Source organism: Cervus canadensis, chromosome 11 (assembly GCF_019320065.1).
Source record: "Cervus canadensis isolate Bull #8, Minnesota chromosome 11, ASM1932006v1, whole genome shotgun sequence".
Taxonomy (NCBI): Eukaryota; Metazoa; Chordata; class Mammalia; order Artiodactyla; family Cervidae; genus Cervus; species Cervus canadensis.
In genome coordinates, this window is record NC_057396.1 from 49,747,991 (window position 1) to 49,769,658 (window position 21,668).

General features: G+C 54.9%; 2 protein-coding genes across 9 annotated transcripts in view; both read right to left on the reverse strand.

The window, feature by feature from the left end:
* Positions 1-541: 541 nt before the first annotated feature.
* KLHL35 (kelch like family member 35) lies at positions 542-10,088 on the reverse strand. Of its 4 annotated transcripts, none has more exons than XM_043482576.1 (8): positions 10,067-10,088; positions 6,608-7,480; positions 5,447-5,631; positions 4,625-4,743; positions 3,880-3,984; positions 2,404-2,592; positions 1,275-1,459; positions 542-1,158 (listed from the first exon to the last, which is right to left on the reverse strand). In XM_043482576.1, exons 1-8 carry the CDS (start codon positions 10,072-10,074, stop codon positions 1,017-1,019), a joined length of 1,806 nt encoding a protein of 601 aa, XP_043338511.1. In that variant the 5' UTR covers positions 10,075-10,088; the 3' UTR covers positions 542-1,016. The 4 variants fall into 4 exon arrangements, with proteins under 4 accessions (XP_043338511.1, XP_043338510.1, XP_043338512.1 ...); XM_043482575.1 differs by having other exon boundaries at positions 3,796-3,984; XM_043482577.1 differs by having other exon boundaries at positions 1,091-1,459; positions 3,796-3,984.
* A 2,360-nt stretch (positions 10,089-12,448) lies between these two features.
* The window catches only part of GDPD5 (glycerophosphodiester phosphodiesterase domain containing 5), an 86,475-nt gene continuing 77,255 nt past the window's right edge, over positions 12,449-21,668 (reverse strand). For 3 of the 5 annotated variants that reach the window (XM_043481725.1, XM_043481724.1, XM_043481726.1), the window contains 6 exons: positions 21,425-21,582; positions 21,044-21,191; positions 19,717-19,799; positions 19,161-19,175; positions 16,828-16,940; positions 12,449-14,095 (listed from right to left, as the gene is read on the reverse strand). In XM_043481725.1, coding sequence (XP_043337660.1) covers positions 13,947-14,095; positions 16,828-16,940; positions 19,161-19,175; positions 19,717-19,799; positions 21,044-21,191; positions 21,425-21,582 — 666 coding nt within the window. In that variant the 3' untranslated portion in view covers positions 12,449-13,946. The remainder of the gene's footprint in view (positions 14,096-16,827; positions 16,941-19,160; positions 19,176-19,716; positions 19,800-21,043; positions 21,192-21,424; positions 21,583-21,668) is intronic. The other 2 variants (XM_043481727.1, XM_043481728.1) reach the window with 1 other exon arrangement.

The window sequence follows — 21,668 nt, forward strand, 5'->3', positions numbered from 1 at the left end:
CCTTTATCCCAGAGTTTGAATCCAAAAGCTTGAGCTTCTGCCTTATGTCTCACAGTTCTGTTTCTGGTCCTCAGACATGTTTGCTTACTTATAAGCCTATGCCTCTTTTGAGTTGTCTGATTTTTAATTTTATCTATCACTGAAAGTGAAAGTGTTAGTTGCTCAGTCATGTCTGACCCTTCGCGACCCCATGGATTGTAGCCTGCCAGGCTCCTTTGTCCATGGAATTCTCCAGGCAAGAGTACTGGAATGGGTTGCCATTTCCTTCACCAGGGAATCATCCCAACCCAGGGATCGAACCCTGGGTCTCCTGCATTGCACGCAGATTATTTACCATCTGAGCCACCAGGGCTAGGTGGTTAAATTGGAGAGGATGGTTTAGAAAGGGAGAACCATTCTGACCAGAAGTGCCTCTTATATTCAGAAGCTTCATGAAGCCTGTGGGCTATATATTCTGACTTCTACTAAGTATGTGGCCTTGGGAGTATCTTACAGATATTAGTAATTAACTGACTAAAAGTTTGTTTTTGGTTTTTTTTGACTGCTGATAATCTGAAATATGGGCTTCCCAGTTGGCTCTAGTGGTAAACAACCCACATCTCTTATGCAAGAGACATAAAAGATGCAGGTTCGATCCCTAGGTCTGGAAGATCACCTGGAGGAGGGCATGGCAACCCACTCCAGTATTCTTGTCTGGAGAGACAAGTATTCTTGTCATGGACAGAGGAGCCTGGTGGGCTACAGTCCATAGGGTCGCAAAGGGTCGGACACGACAGAAGTGACTAGCACAGCACAATTTGAAATACAAGAATAGTGACTATTCCTGGGAGGAATATGGGAAGGGATGGATTGGGAAATAGACAGGGGGACCTACAAAGGCATTTTTAATGATCTATTTCTTAAGCTAGGTTGTGGGAACAGAGATGTTTATTTTATTATAATTCTTAAACTGTACAAAATATATTTCTTTTTATGCATGAAATATTTCATGATTCTTAAAAATGTCCACACTGTTACTACGAAGGTAAATGAAGTAACATGAAGTGCTGAAGTGCTTTGTAAAGAGTCATAGCAGGGAGCAGATATTGGGCATTACTTCTCCAGGCAAAGGAGGCTTGAGCTGGAACACAGACTCGACCTTTGAAGAAGGTTTTATTTCTACGAGAAAAGGGGCAGTAAGTTAAGAGGCTGTTTACATGGAGGTGCCATAAGGGGAGCAGTGGTGAGCCTGAGCTCTCCCTCCCCTCCCACCTCCTGCCTCAAGTATAAGTCACCTGCCCCGGCTCTGCACGATGGTGACGCAGCCATGGGAGCTCGTGCAGCGCTGCAGGGACGGCTGGGCCTCCACCTGCCCACTGCTGGGGTCAAAGGTGAAGACCCTGTCGGTGCTTTCCCCGTGATCATCCCGCCCGCCGAGGATGTGGACTTTCCCATCACACACAGTCACGCCACAGCTCTCCTGGGTGGACAGACAGAAAGACAATTAGCTATGTGGTCCAGCCGGGGGCTCCCTCTGTCCCTATCTGGCTAGGCCGGACAACAAAACCTTGACCCACAGAGTATGAGCAGACAGTCTGGATGGTAGAGAAGTAGGAATTGGGATGGACCTGACTTCAAGCTCTGGCTTGACCTTTACTAAATGAATGACCTTAGATAAGTCATTTCACCTCTCTGGGCCTCAGTTTCCTCACCTGCAAAGTAAGAAGAATAACAGTACCTTCTTCATAACGTTCCTTTAACTTAATGAGATAAAGCACATAAAGCATTTTACATAGTGCCTGGAATATAGGAAGCACTCCAATAACAGTAATTACCACCACCACCATCTTTGGATCTCAGAGAAGCCAGAAATCTTAGGCTCCTAGAATTACTGGAGATCAGAACTGGCGAGGACCACCAATCCATCCACATCCCTAGATAGTCTCTTAGGAGCTTTGGAGAGGGAACAGAACAGTGAGGGGTGGCAAGGGATGCAGAGGTGGAACATCCAGGGCCTAGCACCTCCCTTCTGTGATACCAGAGGCAAGGGAACTTAGCAAGTCCCCTCTCTGCCTCCCTCCTCCCACAGTAAGCCACCAGGTGGTGGCCTAAAAGAGCAGGAGAGACTGCAGGGTCATTGAGACCAAGCTCCCCATCCAAAGCTACAGCACTTCGGGGCTGGGATTCCAGGTTCTGCCTCACGTAGCCTTGCTGGTGGCCTCAACCTCTCTGAGGCCAGTCTCTTTATCTTTGAAGCCCAAGGCTGATTATCATTGTAAGGACAAAACTAGAGAACATGTAAAACCACCTAACATGGAATCAGACGCAAGACTGATTACCTCTGAGATCCAGATCCTTAGAAGTGAGTCTTTACCCTCCTCAATGGAACCAGTGCCAGGGCTGTACCCAGGAGCCTCCACTTACCACAGGGCTGGGGAGGACAGCTGCCTCCCCCCAGACATCTGTGCCAGGGTCGTAGGTGAAGATTTTGCTCATAAGGCCGCCAACCACATAGATGGTGTTCTCCAGGGAAACAGCGTCAAGGCACCGCTGCGAGAAGGGTGCTGGTGACCGCAGGCTCCACCGGTCCTCCTTGGAATCAAAGCACTGCACCTGAGGGGCAGGAGTGGCAGCGGTGAGGCCTCACCCCGCTAACTGCCCTGCTGCCCACACCTCTGACTTCCCTCTGTTGGGGGCACTCATTCAGCACATTTGCCTATGTCCACCAGTTCTGAGCTTGGGTCCCTCCCCTCACGTGTGCTCTGCCTGGTTCCACATTCTAGCCCCTCTCCCTGGACTCCTGTTGTCAAAAGCTTTTTCATCTTTCAAGGTCCAGGAAGAGGTCTGTAGCCCAGGAGGTAGAAGTACTGTCTGCATTAGTGCTGTAGAGGGTTCTCAGAGCAGGTCCCCCATGGAGATGCATTCCTGGCTGCATAAACTGTCAACCCTCTTTCTCCTTTCTGTGCGCTGAGGTCGTGACAAGGTTCCAGCTGGGGGTGTCTGGCCGCCCCCATTCCTATAGCTGTCCATAGGCCTCCTGGCCCACACCGCTGCACAAGAAGGTGCTAAAGGGCATTCCCTAGCCAGGAAGGTGTGCTGGGAGTGGAACTGAAATAAGGTGAGAGTCCTAGTTTTGGAAAGTCAGATCTTAGGGCTGCATTCCTGAGAGGCCATCAGGGCAGGGAGGGAGCTGCCACGATGTTTTGTTCACAAAAACCCTAAATGTACAAAATTTGTACATTTTTTGATAGATGGAAAATTTGATAGACTATAATTCATCCACCCAGTAGACTATTACACAGACATTGAAATGATGGCTGTGAAGAGTTTCTAAGCATGTAGGAAGTACTTATACTTTGACGAAGAAAAAGCAGGATATAAAATTTTACTAGTGGAATGTAAAACTGAAACAGAAAAGGAAAAGTTAATTCAGAGGAAGCCTAGAAGGCAATATACCAAATATTAATAGCAGTAGTTATCCTTAACTGATGAGATTATGGTTTCTATTTCTGTTTTCTAAATTTGCAATAATAAGTGTATTAAAAATTTTCAAATGGAAGAAGAGCATTTTAACTATCATTGCTCTCACTTAATTTTTTAAATCTTTGAAACCCATATGGTACCAGGCCTAACATTCAGGTCCAGACCTACTGTGTGACCCTGGGGTCCTTTTTCTGAATTCATTTCCTTGCCTGAAATAGGGGGAGGATGACTCAATGCTGTCGATGAAATCAAGAAAATGGACAAGGACACGAAAGAGGTAGGTAGCTCTGCTCCTGGCACACAGCAGGCCTCCCCGGCCCTCTGCTGGCCCACCTTGTTGGTGCTGACTCCATCCTGCCCAGCGCCCCCGATCACGTAGAGCCGGCCGGCGCAGGGAGCCACAGCGGCTGAGCTTACTGCCTCGGGGAGCGGGGCCGCGGACGCCCAGGTGTTGGAGAAGGGATCATAGCGTTCCACGCTGCGCAGTCGACGCAGGCCATCGAAGCCGCCCACTACGAACAGCTGTGGATGAGGAGGTCACCTTGAGTTAGGGCTGTCTGCATCTCTGCCCCAGAGCCGCAGGCTGGATGCGGAGAGACTGTCCCAGCCAGGGAGCACCCAGCTCCTGGCTCCGCCTTTGCCCCGGCCATTACCGATCCTCCCTTAGATTTTCCTCTGTTAACGGGGACTGGTTTCTAGGATGGGCACTGAATGTGGATAAGATCTGCAAAATAACTGGTACTAAGTTTAGGCTTATGGACAGCTATAAAAACTACTATAAAAATACTATAAAAATAGCTAGTAATTTCTTAAAGGTTTACCACCTCACTTAACTGATCCATTTTATTTGCATTTCTGAATTTGGGGTGTAACTTACAAAGATAATTGGCAGGGTTTTTTTTTTTTTGGTTAGTCTTAAGTGGCAGAGTCAAGATTCAAACCTAGATTCTTTGACCCCAGAGCCCACACCCTTGACCACCTGACTGTACTGTCATTACTATTTTTATTAGCATTACCATTATTAAGCAACTTGGAGCACGTTCTTTTTCTTTCAGGTGCCCTAGATCCCTTCTTAAAAAGAGAGGATCCGAGAGGGCCCTCCCCCAGGAAGTCCACAGATCTCTACCGTGGGCCCAGGGCAGCAGCTGCAAGGCGTCCCTACCTGCCCCTGCACCACCGCCATCTTGTGTCTCCACCTGCCTCTGTGCAGCGAGGCCACCTTGATCCAGGTGTGCAGGTGGGAGCTGAACATCCACACGTCACGGCTGTTGATATGGCCTCCTAGGGGGAGGGAAGCAGCTGTTGTCCCCAGGCTCTCTTGCTATCCCCTATCCCCAGGGCACTCCAGGAGAGCAGGGACTGTGTTTTATTCTCTGAATCTCTAGGGCCCAAATCTCTAGGGAGGGCACAGTCCATTGGTATCAAATCGATCTTTGCCATTGTGTCATGACAACAGGGAAATTGTTGACTCCTTATAAAATTGTGTTGTCGTGGGAATTAACTAATATAAGCTGCTTAGCATAATGCACAGCACATGGTAGGCTAGATAAAGCGAAGTGATTAATACTAATCTGAATTGAGGTAAACATTGCTGAATAAAGGGTGGAGTCACACCAGTGACTGGCTCTGCAGTACCTCTAGAGTAAGGTGGTGGTGGTTTAGTCGCTAAGTCGTGTCCAACTCTCACGGCCTCATGGACTGTAGCCCATCAGTCTCCTCTGTCCATGGGATTTTCCAGGCAAGAATACTGGAGTGGATTGCCATTTCCTTCTCCAGGGAGTCTTCCCAACCCAGGAATCGAACCCAGGTGTCCTGCATTGCAGGCAGATTCTTTACCGACTGAGCTATGAGGGAAGCTCACCTCTACAGTATCAATAACTGTAGGTTATCAAAAGGATCTGCTATATCCTGGCTGGAGGAAAAACAGAGGGCGCGAAATGATGAGCCAATCCTGTGGGACTCCATTTATGGCCCCCGCCCTCACCAGAAACATAGATGTTATTGCGGAGAGTACACGTTGCGAACTCCGAGCGAGCATAGCCGGGCAAGCTGGGCAGTGGGGTCCAGCGCCGGCTGTCTGGATGGTAGGCGTCGGCGAAGGGCAGCTTCAGGAGCCCCTTTCGGTCACAACCACCGATGACCACGATCATTTCAGCTAGGTCCATGAATCTGGCATGGGGACAAACACAATGGTGGTTAAGCGACACCCAAGTTTCAGCCTTTTCACCCTCTCATCGACTGCACTATATGGTCCTGCTGCCCTTCTGCTCCCCACCCTCCTCATGTTGTACTCTGCCACTTTCAACCTCCCCTCTGGCTATGGAGGGGAAGAGAATCATTACTCCTGACCCCATGTTGCTGATCTCTAAGTTACAGGAAAAGAATGCTTACAAAACCCTCACCCTTACTTAGAAAAGTTACCTTGTTTAATCGACTTTCGCTTTCCAAAGGTTATATAGCTGAAAGTAATAGAGCTAAAATTCAAGCCCATTCTCTTGACCTCCATCGGGGAGTAATTTTGCTGTGTCCTTCCTCCAATAACCATCTCCTAAACCCATCCTCTAGTCACAAAATCCAGTGAATCAGGGTACACATTCTTTTAGCAAAGCATTCTCCCCTCCCACTCACCCCTTAGACTTCTGACTCCACCAGAATTTCCAAACCCTTTAGCCAATTCCTACCTAATTTCTTTGACAAATATTGAACATCTTGTACTCTTGTTCCAGGCCCTGAGCTTACTGTTGGAGATACAGTGATGAGTAAGACAGACTGTCCCTTATTCCTGTGAGAGCGACAGACCATCCTGACTACTCCACCCAAAGTCTTTGGTCTGGTGTTCCAGGAGTGGGAGTATGCCTCTTTCGTTTTTTCCCCAGGCCCAGACTATTTTAACCCTTTACTAGACCGCGCTCCCTGAGGTTAAAGGGTGTCTCCAAATCACTCCTGAGAGTACACGAGACAGTTTGTACATGAGAATTTTTCAAGGACCCAGAATCAAGCCTATGAAATGTATGTTGAATGTATGACTGAATCTCACTCAAGAGGCATGATCAAGTGATAGGATTAAAGGATGGTAGAGGACTGTGCGAGCGGCTGAAGAATGCCGGAGTAATGCACGGCAGGAGGCAAGGGGCGGGAGGCATACCTCCGCGGCCGGGCTCGAAGTGCGCCAGACTCGCGGCCCAGGATGAAACAGGCGCGGGCCTCTAGCAGCAGCGGGCGGCACTCGCTGCAGGTCTGCAGCAACTCATCGGCCTCCACCTTCTCCAGGAAGTAGGCGGGCGCCAGCAGGGGCAGTCGCACGTGCTCCAGCAGGCGCCGCAGCTGGCCGCGGCGAGCCGGCGCGTCGTGGCGCACCCAGCGCATGGCCGCCTCGAACACGGCCTCCTCGTGCGCCACGCCCAGCGCGGGGTCTGCCAGCAGCGCGGCCACCTCGTCAGGAGTCAGCTCCAAGAAGTCAGCGTGGCGCGCCACTTCGGCGAACGCCTGGCGCAGCACGCGGCCGCAGCGCTCAGCCAGAGAGGCGAGGGAGAAGGCGGCGGCCACGCGGCGCAGCGCCAGGCTGTTAGCGGCGCGCAGGCGACCCTCGAGGAAGCGCGCGCAGGCCTCGCGCAGGCCCGCCACGCCCAGCCGCTCAGCCAGCGCCAGCACCGCGGCCGCCTCGTCCTCGGCGCGCAACCGCACGCCCGCGCAGTACACGTAGTCGAGCACTACGGCCAGGGCCGTCGCCACCGCTGTCCCGGCCGGGCCTGGCGCCTCGGGCACCACGAGCACCACGGCCAGGCCACGCTCTGGCCGCCCGGCCGCGAACAAGCTGCGGAAGTAGGCACTGCCCGCGCTAAGCGCCGCGCGGTGGCACGGGAAGTCGCGGCCACCGGCTCGCAGCACCACGTCGGTGAGGATGCCGCTCCGCCGGTACGTGTTCAGGGTCTGCAGGACACGCTGTGCGTGGCAGGACCCCGCGCATGGCGCCTCGGAGCCCCACTCCGACTCCTCCAACACCGGGCCCTTCAGCATCCTGCCGGGCAAAGAACACAGACAGTGTCGGCAAATCCACCTGGCTGGGGCCCGGCTAGAGGGCAAGAGGCCCCTCTTCCATCATTCCTTCTTTAGGTCACTACTCAGGCAGGCGAACAAGATCTTAACCTGTGTTCCCCCATTCATGCAGCCGCACTCCCTTCCATCCGCCCATCGAGATTCGAAATGGCCTCAAAGAGCTAGTTCCTGCCTACCCAAAGGGCTAGACCCGTAGCTGTACCATCTCCTCCCCCACTTACCCACTTCAGCCATATTGCTCTTCTGTGCTTCAAGCTCGCTAAGCTTTTCCCTGTCAGTCTCAGCGGGAGACAGATGGCATGCTTTTAACTGGGGTAATTTAAGAAGACTCTAATAAAGGAAGGATTTACAAAAGCATAGACAGTGCTCTGGGACTCCTACAAGGGATAAAGCAGTGCCACGTGGCTACCAACAGCCGGGAGATTTTACCTCTCCAAGGTCTAAAGGCAGAGGGCGGGGAGGTTATTGGAAACTATACAAAATACCTGTTTGAGAGCCCTCTGACAGGAGCTGTAGCCTTAGCCTTTGGTCAAGGAAATCTGATGACCCCACAGAGATCCAGTATGTTTGGGGGGAGTAGGCACTAACCCCCTCTCCTCATCCCATCTACTCTCCTAGGGATCTCTGTAGGTGCACCCCATTAACCACACCCTGATTATTGTATTTAATATCTGCCCTTCCCCCGAGAGTACAGGATCTGGCCCATGGTAGGTGCTCAATTAGTGCCTGTTCAAGGTCGAGTGAATAAATTAAGCTGGTGTTTATTGAGAGCTTTTTTCTGTGAAAGGCAGTGAACAAGACAGTCCCTGCCGTCCTGGAGCTTCCATTGAGGTGGGATCCCATGAGGAAATACAGAGCATTAGGGGAGCTAAGAAGGGGCACTGCACCCAGTTGGAGGGGAGTCAGAGAAGGTATCCTTGAGAGGAGACAGAAGAATAGATAGAGTTAGCCAGGTGAAGGAAAGAGAGTGGGAGGGAGGAAGTCTCCAGCTGAGAGACCATCCTGTGCAAAGACCCAGAGGGAAAGAAGACATGGGCTAAGAGCCCAGCCTGAGAGGGAAGTTGACTCTCTTTCTAGTAAGTTTTCTGTTCTCTAGGAAGCCCTGTGGGGAGTGGTGGATACACTGGCTCTAAGGACTAATCCAGGTGCTGATTCTGCTTCTGCCACTGACTTGCTGTGTGCAACACCTCCCCTTTAGTTTCCTCATCGGAAACAGAGTCATAATGCCTCCCTTGTGCACTGGTTGTGACCTGGTGACTGTTTTTTTTTTTTTTTTCTGGTGACTGTTAAATGGAATGTATGAGAAGTGCTAGGTATATAGTACCAACTCAATAAATGTTTCCTTACATGCTTTTACCCAGGAGGAAGGGAGCACATCACATATGTTAGTTGCTTTTATGTACATAATTTCATTTGATCCTCAAAAACCTTAAGTTTCTTTAGACTCCTCCTTTTCCAAGTTTGTCATGAGGAAACAGTCACATAGATGGAACCTGCCCTTCAGAGGTTGCTGTGAGGATCAAAGGAGGGGTGTCTGTGAAAGTGCTCTATAGTCTGAAGGGCTGTAACAAATTGGTTATGCTTGGCCATTACGAACATGCAGCCTCTGCTTGCATACCTCTGGGGACAGGGGGCTCACTCTTTTATGTGGCAACTTACTCTAGGGGAGCTGACGTCTGCTCTCTGCTCCTTGCCTCTCCCTCCATTCTCCTGATTCCAGCTGCTGTGCCTCCTCTGAGCCTGCTTTGCCCTGGGGGTCAGATCTTCCTTAATAGTCAGTCTGGCTTTCACTGTTTATGCCTGGGCCATCCTTGGTAGTGGATACCCTGTCTTAGCATCAAAGGAAATGAGCTCCATGGTGGGCAGGGTCCCAGCAAGTTACCTACTATGCCCAAGTAGAGGGGCTGAGCCCTGAACCCGCCTGGGTCTAGACTCTGCATGCCCAGTGGCTCAGCCACACTTGCCAAAGTGGGGGCATGTCTCAAGGAGCAGCCCAGGACCCCTAGAAGGAGTCGGGAGGGGTCATGGGAGCATGCTACCCTCATTCTGTTCTCCACTGGCTGAGAAGGTAGCCACACTCTGAGCTGAGATCCAAGATCTCATCAGTGTCAGGAGGGAATTCTCTCTGCAGAGACTGTCCTGGCACAAGGGGAGAGGGAGGGAGCCCCCTTGGGGGAAGTGCAGCAGTGTTTTTTTCATTCATTCACCTACTGTTTACGGCACCCGGCACTTAGAACACACTGACACTTCGGACTGAGTTTCCACCCTAGGGGTTTCCTGTCGGGGGTGCTGAAGAACATGTCCCATTGGGACATGAAAGGTAGGATTCCCCAGGCAGGGCTTCAGTTTTCTCTCATCCCAGCTAAGAGTCTAGGCGCCTCAAACTGAGGGTCCTGACACAGACTGAGGTACCCAGCCCCTAGAAGTTGACATGTCACCCTCTTTTTCACACTCACACCCACACCTACACACACACCCTCAGACTTGTAGACACCACACAGCCAGGGCAGTGCTGCTGCCTAAGTCCCCAGTTGTACCTGGCACTCACCTGGCCATGACCTCTCCCGGGCACTCCGCGGCTGCTGCTCCTGCACTGACCACTGCGGTTTGTCCTGCTGCCTGCAGCCCTGGCAGCCTGGGCGCAATGTCCCTGCCACTCTGCCTGGACTCCCGCTTAGGCTCAGCTGCAGGAGGACAAAGGGGATGGACGCCGGTGGCGGGGGGTGGTGGGGAGGGGAGAGCTAAGGGGGAAGGGGAGGAGGGGACACTGGGCTTTTGTTCTGCTCTTGGACCAGCCCTGGGAGGGAGAGAAGGGAGGAGCTGGGAGTAGGTGTAGGATCGACTGTGCAACTCTGGGATCCATGTGCCCAGACTGGGGGTGATCTGGCGCTGGTTGTGCCCCTGAGTGATCCATGGATGTGAGGGGGTGTGTGTGCGTGCAGGTGTTCCAGGGTACTTGTATGTGCGTGTGGGAGTGCATGGGGATGTGGTGACCGTGTGGCATTGGGGCAGATGTGACTAAGAATGTCACTGCACAGCCTGGAGGACGAGGTTTCCCTCCTGCCTCTGTGACTGCACAGTGTCTGTGTTCCAGCTTTACAGCAGATGTGTCCTTGTGGGACTTTGTGTATCTGGTTATACGCATTGCATGTCCCTGTCTTTGCATCTCTGTGTGATTGTTCATCTCTGTGACAGGGGTCTGTCTGCATACAACAGGGGGCTGTGTCTCGTGGACTGTGTGTATGGACAGCATGTGGTCCCTGGGTCTGTGGTATGGCATGAGCTGAGATGGCTTTCACTCAACAGTGTACCCGCCTTTGGAGTCCAGTGAGGCAGGCGTGGTGGGTGTGGGGGAGAGAACAAGGCGGCTTTGGGCTGGCCTGGCATCCTGGAGCCAGAGAGAGGTGGTGCTGTGGGTTGGTGTCTGATCATTTGCTGCCTCCATGAAGGGCCACTGGGCCTGGTGTCTTTGGGGCAGGTGAGAGGGGTTTGCCTTCATGGAAGAGGGCAGCAGACTCGGGGGAGGTTGCCTTGACAAGAACCTGGATGGGTCAGGACACCTGGGACCTGGCCCTGGCTCTGCCGGGATTCTACGTGCAGCTCCAGGCAGATTACTGCCCAACGCTTAGCCTCGGCTCTTCATTTCAGCAGGATTGGTAGTCTAGTTGTGGTTCCTGCTTTGTCTTACCGGGGTGCTGTGAAAACAAGAGGAGTTTTTGAAAGCCATGTGCCATGTGGAGTGGAGTGGGTGAACCTGGGATCCTGTTGGAACCCACCCCAGCAAGGCTCAGGCTGGCTGAGTTAAGTGGAAGGAATTGTAATGGGAGGGGTCAGTGGCCAAGCATGTGTCCTGAGGCCTGGGGGAGTCTGTTCCAGGGACTCTGCTCCGGGGAATGGTGTATCCTGCTTCCCCCTAAGAAAAGATTGTACGTGTTGCTCTATGTTAAAGGATGTGAGAGATTCGGGCACCATTATACTGGAGACAGAGGGTCCAGAGAGGGCCCTGGAGAGGGCCCTGGAGAGGGGGAGGGTAGGCTCAGCCTGGACAGGCCTCACTCAGTAAGGTCCAAGGTAGCAAGAGAGGAGTGGGTCTGTGGAGATGGCTGGAAGGGAGGGGCCCTGTCTCCTGTTTGCCTGTGAAGGGCAGTCAGGCTGTCCTCCATAGACGGGGGAGGTTCCGAGGAGGGCACTGGGAAGGTGGGCTTCTCAGTAACCCCCCAGGTCAGGGGACAGGAGCCAGGGTTGAGCACAGGCTGTGGGCTCAGCTGAGGGTGGAGAAGGGCCCAGCCTCCTGCCTTGCGGGGCGACGGCCTCCATCTTCCCGTTGTTTGGGGTGAGGGGAGGCAGCTGGACTGCCTCTGCATTGGGGGGTGCAGGGGTCCAGTGTAGGGCCCTGGTGAGAGTTGGGTGCTGACTGGCTGTTCCACTCAGCACTCCCAGGCCTTTCTCCCTGCTCCTGAAGGCTCTAGGTTGACTCAAGTTGCTCAAGTGTGGCCAGGAGCCTGGAACATGCTGCCCAGTGGACCGAGGGGCACTGGCTGGACAGGGAGGGGCTGGCGGGAAAGATTGATTCCACTCTCCTGGGGAGGCCTGCCGGACACTGGAGAGGAGGTTATTGGGGCGTTTGGGTAGGGCAGTGTGCCCCACTGCTGACCCAGACAGTCCAGGTTTCACTCACACTTCCTCATGCCCAGGGGAAGCTGAAGCTGACCTCTGCCCCAGGAAGGGAGCACTTGGCAGATGTTTGAAAAGGGGAAAGGAGGGAGAGTCCCTGGACAGTTCCCAGAGGGACAGTCCTAGAGCTTAGTGTGGGGGCCCAGTCTGGTTTCCAGCGTTGGGAGAGATTTCTTTTCTTTTTCTGAATGAAGCCTCCAGACCCCAAGGATTCTACTCAGAAGGCCCCCATTTGGAGAAGAGACACACCCCTTGGTTCCCACGAAGCACCATGTTTATTAATGCAGGCTGGAACTGGGGTTCAGCCTCCCCCTTCCCCCTTAGGACACACCCAAGACCATGCAGACTCTTAGGACAAATATGGGAGTTACAGACATCTTCCCAGGGAGGGTAGAGAGCAGGGGTCCAAGGACTGAAAGACAAGGATGTCTGTGGTCCCAGGGGCTGTATTGTGGTTTTCAGCCCAGGTGCCCCCGCCCCAACCCCGTGCCAGGAATGGGAGTGGGCCTCTTCAGTCAAAGCCAGATCTCTGCCATCGGGGAGAGGCATCTCCTGACTAAGGGCCTGTTCCTCCATAGGCCAGGAGCTCAGAAACCCTTCATGTGACTGCTCGTCCCACTGCCCAGTCCTACAGTGGGCCCAGGAGCCCGCCCCATCTGCCTTACCATTCTCAGCTGGTTGTGGAAGGCCCACAGCCAGGCTGGGGTTCTAGCTCTGCTGTTCTAAGCTGTGTGGCCATGGAGGGTCACTTTACCTCTCCAGGACTGTCTCCCCCACCACAGGATGCGGACACTGGCCCCCCGAGCCCAGGACTCCTAAGGAAGCCCTAGTGCCATGTGAGGCGGGGTAGGGGCCCACCACTCTGCCACTCTCCCATTCACTTCCGAGAATGGGTCTTCCTCAGTCATGGGACCTGAATCCCAAACCCTGCAGGCTCTGTCCCCACCCTCCCACCGATAATTCAGAGATGAGACGTGTCAAGATGGCAGCTTTAATCATCCTGGCCAAGGCCCCTCAGGCTCCCTCCACTGCAGGCCTCCTTGGCCATACGCCCACCATCAGCCATGCCTGAACACTTGTCCCAGCTGGCCCCTGCTCTTGGCCACTGACGTGGGAACCTGAGGTCATGTCAGTCTGTGGATCTCCTGGGTGTGGATCCAGCAGCCCTGAGCCTGCTCTTGCCATCTCCAGCGGCTCCTGGGGGACATGGCCCACGTCAGCAGGAGGCTGGATGGGGAGGACTAGTGTCCCCACCACTGGAGCAGGCGTTCCTCCTGGGCCGAGCTTCCTTGTGCTTTGAGACTGACGGAAGAGCGGAGGTGCTGGGGCAGAGGCCCAGCCCAGCCCTTGAGGCAGGAGAATCACCGAGAAGGTGGTTTCCTCACAGCACGGACAGAACAGACACACGTGGGCACACGCAGGCTCCACGTCCTCTGCTGCTGCAGGGGGCACGGCACAGCCCAGCGACCCCTCAAAGCTTCCAGGTAAGGATGCAAAGGAGGGCCTCAGGGAGTGGACCGGGCCCTGGGCTCCGGACCCTGGACTTTAGGCCCCAAACTTCCCAGAAAAATGAGCCCCAGGCCTGCAGGGGCATCTGAGAGGCTAGAGGGGAGCCTCTCCAAGAGAGGCCATGGCTAACAAGGGACCGGAGCCAGTGAGGAGGCTGTGGAGTTAGCGCCCCAAGCATGCTTCTGCCAGCTCTGTGGGCTTCTCTGGTCTCCACACGAGGCGCAGCTGGACAGACGGGTCTTCAGCTAACGCCCACTCCGGTCTGTGAGGGTCTTGGCACGGCTGCCGCTCCCTCGAGGGGCCACCGGGGCGGTGGCGCTGTTGGCATACGTGTCATAACTGTTGTCCGAACATACGGAGAGCTCATCGGAGACCTCCATGCCATCACTGATCTCTGTTGGGCCACAGGGAGGCAAGAGGTGAGTGCAGGGGGTGGGGGGCAGATAAAGAGGGCTGGCAGACATGGGGGCGGGGCGGGGGGCAGGGGAAGGCGTGGCCTGTAGCAACTCCCGAGCAGGCACGTGGAGGCTGATGCAGCCTCAGGTTTCAGGTGTGGTAGTGGTGTGTGAGTCTGGCATTCAAGGCCCTTTTCAGTCTCTGCAAACACTCTGGTTGCGCCTCAGTCTCCTCTCCCCTGGAACTCCACCCTCAAGCCACAGAAAACTATCTGTGCACCCTCCCGAGTGTGGCACCCGTGTGTTACTCTCCTTGGGGCTTTGCACATATTGGCCTGTCTCCTGGGCACGACCTCCCAACATCACCTCCTTTTCTTAAAATCTGGCTCAATTCTTCTCATTTCTGTTATTGCCCCAGACTGGGATGGGGCCTCCTCTCACGGCCACCCTGCTCCCTGCTGCACCCCCTGCTCCGTCACCTGTACTGTCACCGTCTGTGCCCCCTTCAGCTGGAGCACTCCAAGGACAGGGATGAGGTCTGGGCATTAGTGTCCCCAGCCTCAGAGGAGGTCTGCTGAGGGGAGCTAAGCCTGCCCAAGGGGACTCCACCTGCCTGGGTGAGGCTGATGGTCCCTAGAGAGGACTTCTCAACCAGGAATGGGCAGAGGGTAAGACCTGTGGTTGATTCCTCAGGGCCAGCACCCAGACGGTGCTCAGTGAATGGCCTTTGGCACTGCAGGAGAGGCGAGGGGTGGGGTGCAGAATCTGCCAGGCCTGAGTGCCGGCCTTCTGCCTTCCGTTCATTCTACCCACCCCTTCTGGCTTCTCTGAGCCAGGTACAGCGCAGGAGCCGAGGATCCCAGATATCCTGTTCCGGCTCCTCCTTCCAGGAGCCCCTCAGTGTTGCCAGAGAGCTGTGGGACACTGGGGTAGGCTTCGGTGCTCAGGGAAGGCTCCCAGGAGGAGGGTTGAGTGAGGGGAGGTGGAATCAAGTACCCCAAAGGCAAGATCTGTATATCCTAATCACCTTGAGCAGTGCCTGCCATGCCTTGAAAGAAGGATAAATAAAGGAGTGACTGAATGAATGAATGTTTACACAGTCGTTGGAGCCAGCCCCCGCTAAAACCACAACCACCCCCACTGGGTCCAGGTTCATTCAAGGAGCATTTACCAAGCACCCCTCTGGGCCAGGCATGGCACTAACCCTCACAAGTATGCTGTGAGGGCAATCTAGCCCATTTTACAGATGAGATGTCTGATGCTGAGGTAGGTTAGGTAACATATTCTTGTTCACACAGCTAGGGGGATAAGCTGGGGTTTGAATCCAGGGCCATCTGGCTTCTAAATACCTCTCGGATCTCTCCTCTCCCATTTCCATGCCCACGATTCCCATCTGAATTATTGGTTTCCTTGCCTTCAGCTTCCTATTCTAACCTACCACCCTCCACACTTGTTAGGGATTGAATTGTGGGGACTTCCCTGGCAGTCCAGTGGTTAGGTCTCCACGCTTCCACTGCAGAGGGGCATGGGTTCAATCTCTGGTCAGGGAACTAAGATCCCATAAGCTGTGTGGTGTGCCCCCCCCCTCCACAAAGAGGTTGAATTGTGTTCCCCTCAAATTCCTATATTCCTACACTCCGCATGTGACCCTCTTTCGAAATAGGGTCACAGCAGATGCAATTAGTTAAGGTGAGGTCGTTAGAGCGGATTGGTGTCCTTGCAAAGAAGACAGCTTCAAACACAGAGATGCACCCGCGAGGCAAGGGGAGAGGCCAGGACCAGATCTTGCCTTCACAGCCCTGTTGACACCTTGATCGTGGACTCAGCATTCTGAACTGTGAGACGATGCATCTCTGTTTCTAAGCCACCGAGTGCGTGGTACTTTGTTACAGCCCTACTGTAACAAAGGCAAACCTATCTGTGACCCTCCTCTGCTTCCAGAACAAAGCCCAAGCTCCTGACCACACACTCAGGCCCAAGTGCCTCCCCAGTGCTGCCTTGGGGTGAGTCAGCCAGAGGCCCTCCAAGCCGTGCAGAATGACCTTGAGCTCTTGGTGCCCAGCAAGTAGTCCTTCCTCGCTGCCTCTGAACACATGCTGCTCCTGCCTGGAGTGCCCTTCCTTCCCTCTGCTTTCCCAGCGCTCACCTCAAACCCATCACCCAGGCCCCTCCTACCATCCCTTTCCATTTCAACGACATCACTCCTCACAAAGTGGGCCTGAAACCTTCCTTGCTGCCCCAGGGAGTGCTGAACCCCTCTCCTCCTTGCATCCCCATCTGTAATATCTAATTCTCCATGTATTTGTTTGTACAGCTGCTTCCTCCTTCAGTCTGGGAATGTCAACAGGCAGCAAGCGTGGTTGGGGGGGTGGAAATCAACATTTGTGGGATCCCTGTATGAACCAGGCATATGGCAGGATGGACCTTCAAAGCAGACTCCTCCCCCAACCCCTGCATGTCACCCTAGCCCCCCACCCCCCGGGGCTGACACTGAGCCACAGGACCTAGAGCTGATGGCTGCAGGTGGAGGGGTGTGTGTCTGTGTGTGTGTGTTGGTGTACGTGTGCTTCTGTACCACTGTGACATGAAGCCAGATGGGTATACATATGTCTGTGCCATGTGCCTATCTGCATGCTGCATGTGAAATATGTGTACACACACCCGTGTGCACCTGCGGGGTGCAGAGAACAGAGCCCAGAGCCCGTCTCAACCTGTGTGCGGAGTTGCACACCTGAGAAGATGAGCTTCTCCTTCATGATGCTGACGTCCCGGCTGGTCCGGCGCACTGCAGCACTCAGCATGATCTGCTCGGGGTTGTAGCTCCGGATGCCACCCAGGCGCCACCTGCAGAGACGGCCCCGTGGGCATCAGGTCCTTCCCCACCCTTCCTTGGAGCAGGGATCATGCCCACTTCCACAGACTCTCTGGAACTGGCCTGAGAGACCCGCAGGAATCTTGTCTGACTGCACAGATGGGGAAACTGAAGCCCAGAGAAGGACAGAGCTGGGACCTGATCAGAGTCCACTGACTCTCAGCCAGGGCTCTCCAGCTCTCTTACCTCCAGAACCCTACATCCGCTCCCCTTGCCCAGGAGGATGCTTAGGGGTTGGTTACTTATGTCTCAGGTGCCCCCAGTTATACACCTGGCTCTCTTTGGATAGGACAAATTTGGGGGTGCAGGCTTAATAGGCATGACCTGCCCTGGGGTACAAACCAATCCTGGGGAGTCCCAGCTGATGTCACCTATAGCTCCACCATAAGGACCAGGCTGAGCGAAGCCAGTGAGGAACCCCAGAGAGGAAGTGAAGGGGAGGAGGGAGGAGAGGGGAGACAGCGGGGATCTTGTCTTCACGGGGGGAACAGGCAAGGGTGCCGGAGTGACTTGGGGTGGGGCCTGCTGCTGCTTCGTTCCTACAGCCCTGGAAGAGTGGGGTGCATATCCCCTAATGGGAAGGGGCAGGCTGGAGTGTTATCCCTCTAATGGCTGGGGCAAGGTGAGGGCAAAATTAATCGAATGAGTTGAGGTGGTGCTGCATGGGGTGTGCAGGGACCAGGTGGAGCCAGGAGAACTCAGGTTCTTTGGTCCGGCCCAGAGCACAGTTTTTCTTGTTACAGTTCCTCTGAACTAGCCCCAAATCCCTGGCCTCCGAACAGAGATTTTTCCTGCAGTCTAAGAGAGGACGACTCACTGGACCCCCACCCCCACTCAGGGAAGTGGGGATCAGCTTGGAAACAAAACCCAACTCCCCTGGGGCCCTAAGCCCTGCTGGAGTGGGTGGACGGAGCCCAGACTCCACAAGAAATCAATTGTTTCCAGATGGGCTCAGCACAGCCAAGATGGACAGACAGATGGACAGGCAGACAAGTGGATGAACAGCAGACAGACAAGGGGAAAGCAGGAGGCAGAGGGGAAGGCAGCCTGCGCCCTGGCTGGGCTGGCCACCCTACACGTACTCGAGAACAGCAGCAGGGTCTCATTTATCACTGCGTGCCTGGCACCAACCCCCATGCCTGCTGTGTGGTGGGTGCTATAAGGACTGTTGAGTGAATGAAGGGGAAAATGAGGCCCACGGGGAAATGATCTTCTCCCCCAGGGTCCTCTCCTCCATCAGGCCTCGCCTGACCCCCAGGAAGACAATCATGTCGCCCTGACGGTATCTTGAGAGCCCCAGCATGCCCACGGAGCACCCTGGGGCTCTGGGTGGAAGGTCCGACTCCTTGCCACAGGCGCAGCACAGCACCAACCAGCACGGGTGGGCATCTGCTGATGAGGGGATGGTGGAAATCCCAGGTAAACGGCCCTTCTCTGGGCTCAGTCCCACAGTCAGGGAGCCCAGGGCTCCTCCTGCTAGAAGCTGGTCAGTGAAAGTGCCTGACCTAGGAGGCACCTGACCAAAGGGGACTTCTCATCCTGAAAATCAACAGTAAACGCAGGAGGGAAGTGTCAGGCCCGGGTCTCTGCAGCGAGGTACATCTAGGACAGGAAGCTCAACCACTGGGGGTTCCTCCCAGGGGAAAGCAGGGGAGATGGTGCATATGGGGGAGAGGGGTAGGGTCAGAGTCAGAGACAAAGTAAAAGAGGTAGGAGAGACAGAAAGACAAAGAGTGAGCGATGGGAAAGGCAGATTAGGAGAAGGGAGGGCAGCAGGTGGGCAGGGAGAGACAGAACTTGGTAGGCTGTGCTCTGGGCGTTGGGAAGGCCTCGCCCAAAGTGCCAGGCTGTGGCGGGAGGTGTGGGGGGAGGTTTTGCCCAGGCAGAACCCCCTCCACAGAGGGAGACACTTTGGTGCTGAGAGAGGCCGGGTCAGCATCCTGCAAGGAAATGTCTGCGGGTGAAGAGAGAGCAGGGGGACACACACGAAGATGGGGAGAGAGCAGGAGGATTGCAGGGGAGAGGAGGGGAGTGAGGAAAGGGAGGAGGCTTCAGGCAGGGCCAGGGCGTGGGAGGGGGGACCTGGGCCTAGGGCTCCGCGAGAGGCAGGCTTTCAGACGGAAGTGGAGAAGGAGGGTGGTGAGGAAGAGGGAGAAAGAGGAACAGGAGGAGGAGGACCACACCAGAATTACCTGATCAAGTGATAGCTGTGAGATGCCAAGAGTGCAGCAGAGAGAGGGGAGAGGGGAGAGAGGAGGGACATGCGCCGGATCAGAGCGGTATGGGGCAGAGAGAGAACGTCAGTCAAGAGTAAAACCCCAGCCCCTGCTCACGGCCCTAAAACCTCCCCGGGACCAACCCACTCCCACTGCGAGCACCACCCCAGCTGTCGTCCTGAAGGGTGGGTGGGGAGCTGGCACGAGAGCTGTGGGAACCGGGGCCCTGGGTGACACGGGGCAGGGGGAGAGCAGCCCAGAGAGGAGCGGAAACTCACCGAGGAGTTTACACAGCAAGTCTCCGCCCAGCCTGGCTCTGGGCTCCCTGCTGGGTGCTCATTCCAGAAGCCACTGGGCTCTGGCTGAGGGGCACGGACTGGGGGCCACTGGAAGGCCTCCTTCTCCCCTGAACAGGGCGGTCTGGTCAGGACGTCTCCCGGCCAAGGGCTCAGGAGGACATTCTCCCGGCTGGGGCGGGGACTGGCCTGTCTTGGGCAGGGAAGACCATGGAAGGCGGTCAGGGCCTACTCACTTCTGGAGTACGAAGATGCCAACGATGAGGGTGAAGGAGATCAGGTCGGCGGTGACCCACATGAGACAGTACTCGTCCGGGGGCTGTGGACAGACGGCCCGTGGCCAGCTTCCAGTCATGGTTGGTCCAGACCAGGGCTCCCGACCAAGGGGCCCATGGGCAGGGGGACCACGTGTCACCCTCAGAGAGGGGCAGAGGAGGACCTGGAGGGGGCTTGGGGTCTTGAGATGATATTTTGTAGGCCTGGGGTGTGGGGTGTGTGTGTGTGTGTGTGTGTGGGTGTGTAGGATAAAAGAGAGCCATGCAGTAGTCAGAGTAGAGGTGATGGTGTATGCTAAACCTAGAGGATTTATGCGCTTCAAGGAGCTTAACGCGAGAGTCAATATATGAAAAACAAATAGATGAAAGGGTGTGACGTGATGAGCAGGTGCACCGGTGAGTGTAAAGACAGATGTGGCATCCATGGGGACAGAAGGGTATGTGTCATTGTAGGGTGTGAAGTGTGGGAGCTTCCCCACCAGAGGGCCAGAGAGGTGCCTAGGAGGGCAAAGCCTGCAGAGCGGCCAGGCCCCACACCCCCGTGATCTCAGGTGAACTGTGGAGGAGGGGTAGGGATGGGCCAGATGCACTTTCTGCTGTTGGTCAGCACCTATGGCCTGAAAATTAGTGTGCTTGTAGCTGCTGCTGCCACCATCAGTTATTTCATCTCATTCCGAGCTGAGCCTTTGGAGATTTTCAAGGACAATGGGCAGGTGGATAGAGATAATCACCCAAAACCTAGATGATTCACTGACACTGGCAATGTCTTAGCCATAATGAGACCCTCCATCTGCCTTTCATGACTTCAGGGAAGTGGCAGTGGGAGCTAGTGGATGGAGATCAAGGGTTCCCCAAGACCCCTGGTTGGCAGAGCTGGGACTAGCACTTGGGCCAGTCTTCAGATGCTTGACCAATTGAAATCTGGTTTCATTGGCTATAATCTCTGAGCAGATTTCAATGTTTCCTATTCTTGCCCTTATGTTGCCCTCTTTTCTCAGTTACTTTCCTTCCTTTAAAACAAAATGTAATAATCCTCAAAACCAAAAGAAAACTCAAGTAGTTGTTTATTTCTCTAGGGCTCTTGGTGTTTTTCCCATTTGGCTCAGGCCCAGGTTCCTCCCACCTCCCAGTGTCTCCTGACCTTAGGTCAGAAGAATCTTCCTCATGTCCCTCAAAGTGTTCCCTCCACCCCTAACACCTCACCAGAGACAGCCCCAAGTGTGGAGCCTGCTCCCCACTCCCAGGAGTCACAGGCAGCTCTCGGACCCCCAATAATCCTCCAACTCACCATGATCCAGAGTGGGGAAGGCACCTGGGACAAGGTGTGGGAGTTGTCGGAGGTGACGGACGGGACCCCCGCACACCACAGCAGGGAGAAGAGCCACGGGGCATTGACCGTGTAGAGGTTCACACTCAGGTTCCAGGATGCATAGTCCCTGTGGGGCAGCGACAGGGGCCGGTCAGCCCTCGGGCCCCTATGGGAAGCCTGTAAAGCATGGTCCTTCACACCCTCATACCATGCTCACAACTGATGGAAGGAACCTCTGCTGCCAGAGGGCCAAGCTCACACACAAGCCCAGGTCTGCCCGATGCTCTCCACCTCTCCTCTCTGAGCCCGGAGCCCGCGTGTCCAGTCCTCTGGGTGAGCCTGGGCGGGTGGGGTAGGCACCTGAGCTCCTGGCGGGACACCTGGGTGTAGCGCAGGTTCAGCCGCTGGATGTGGCTTCTCCTCAGGCTGGCGGCCGCCTCCTTGGAGCCTGACATCTGCTGGAAGCCGGGAGCCACCTTCCGCACGAAGGGTCTCTGCCTGCTGGGCAGCCACAGGACCTGCAGGCGGGAGAGAGGCAGCCTCTGATTTCTCTTCTGTAAATTGAGTATGTTCCGGGAGTTGGTGATGGACAGGGAAGCCTGGC

Excerpts from the sequence above, each read along its gene's own strand:
- KLHL35 (XM_043482575.1), bottom strand. Across the intron at positions 3,985-4,624 it reads TGGCGGTGGTGCAGGGGCAG|CTGTTCGTAGTGGGCGGCTT; the intron begins GTAGGGACGCCT and ends CCTCATCCACAG. Across the intron at positions 2,593-3,795 it reads ATGGAGTCAGCACCAACAAG|GTGCAGTGCTTTGATTCCAA; the intron begins GTGGGCCAGCAG and ends CCTGCCCCTCAG.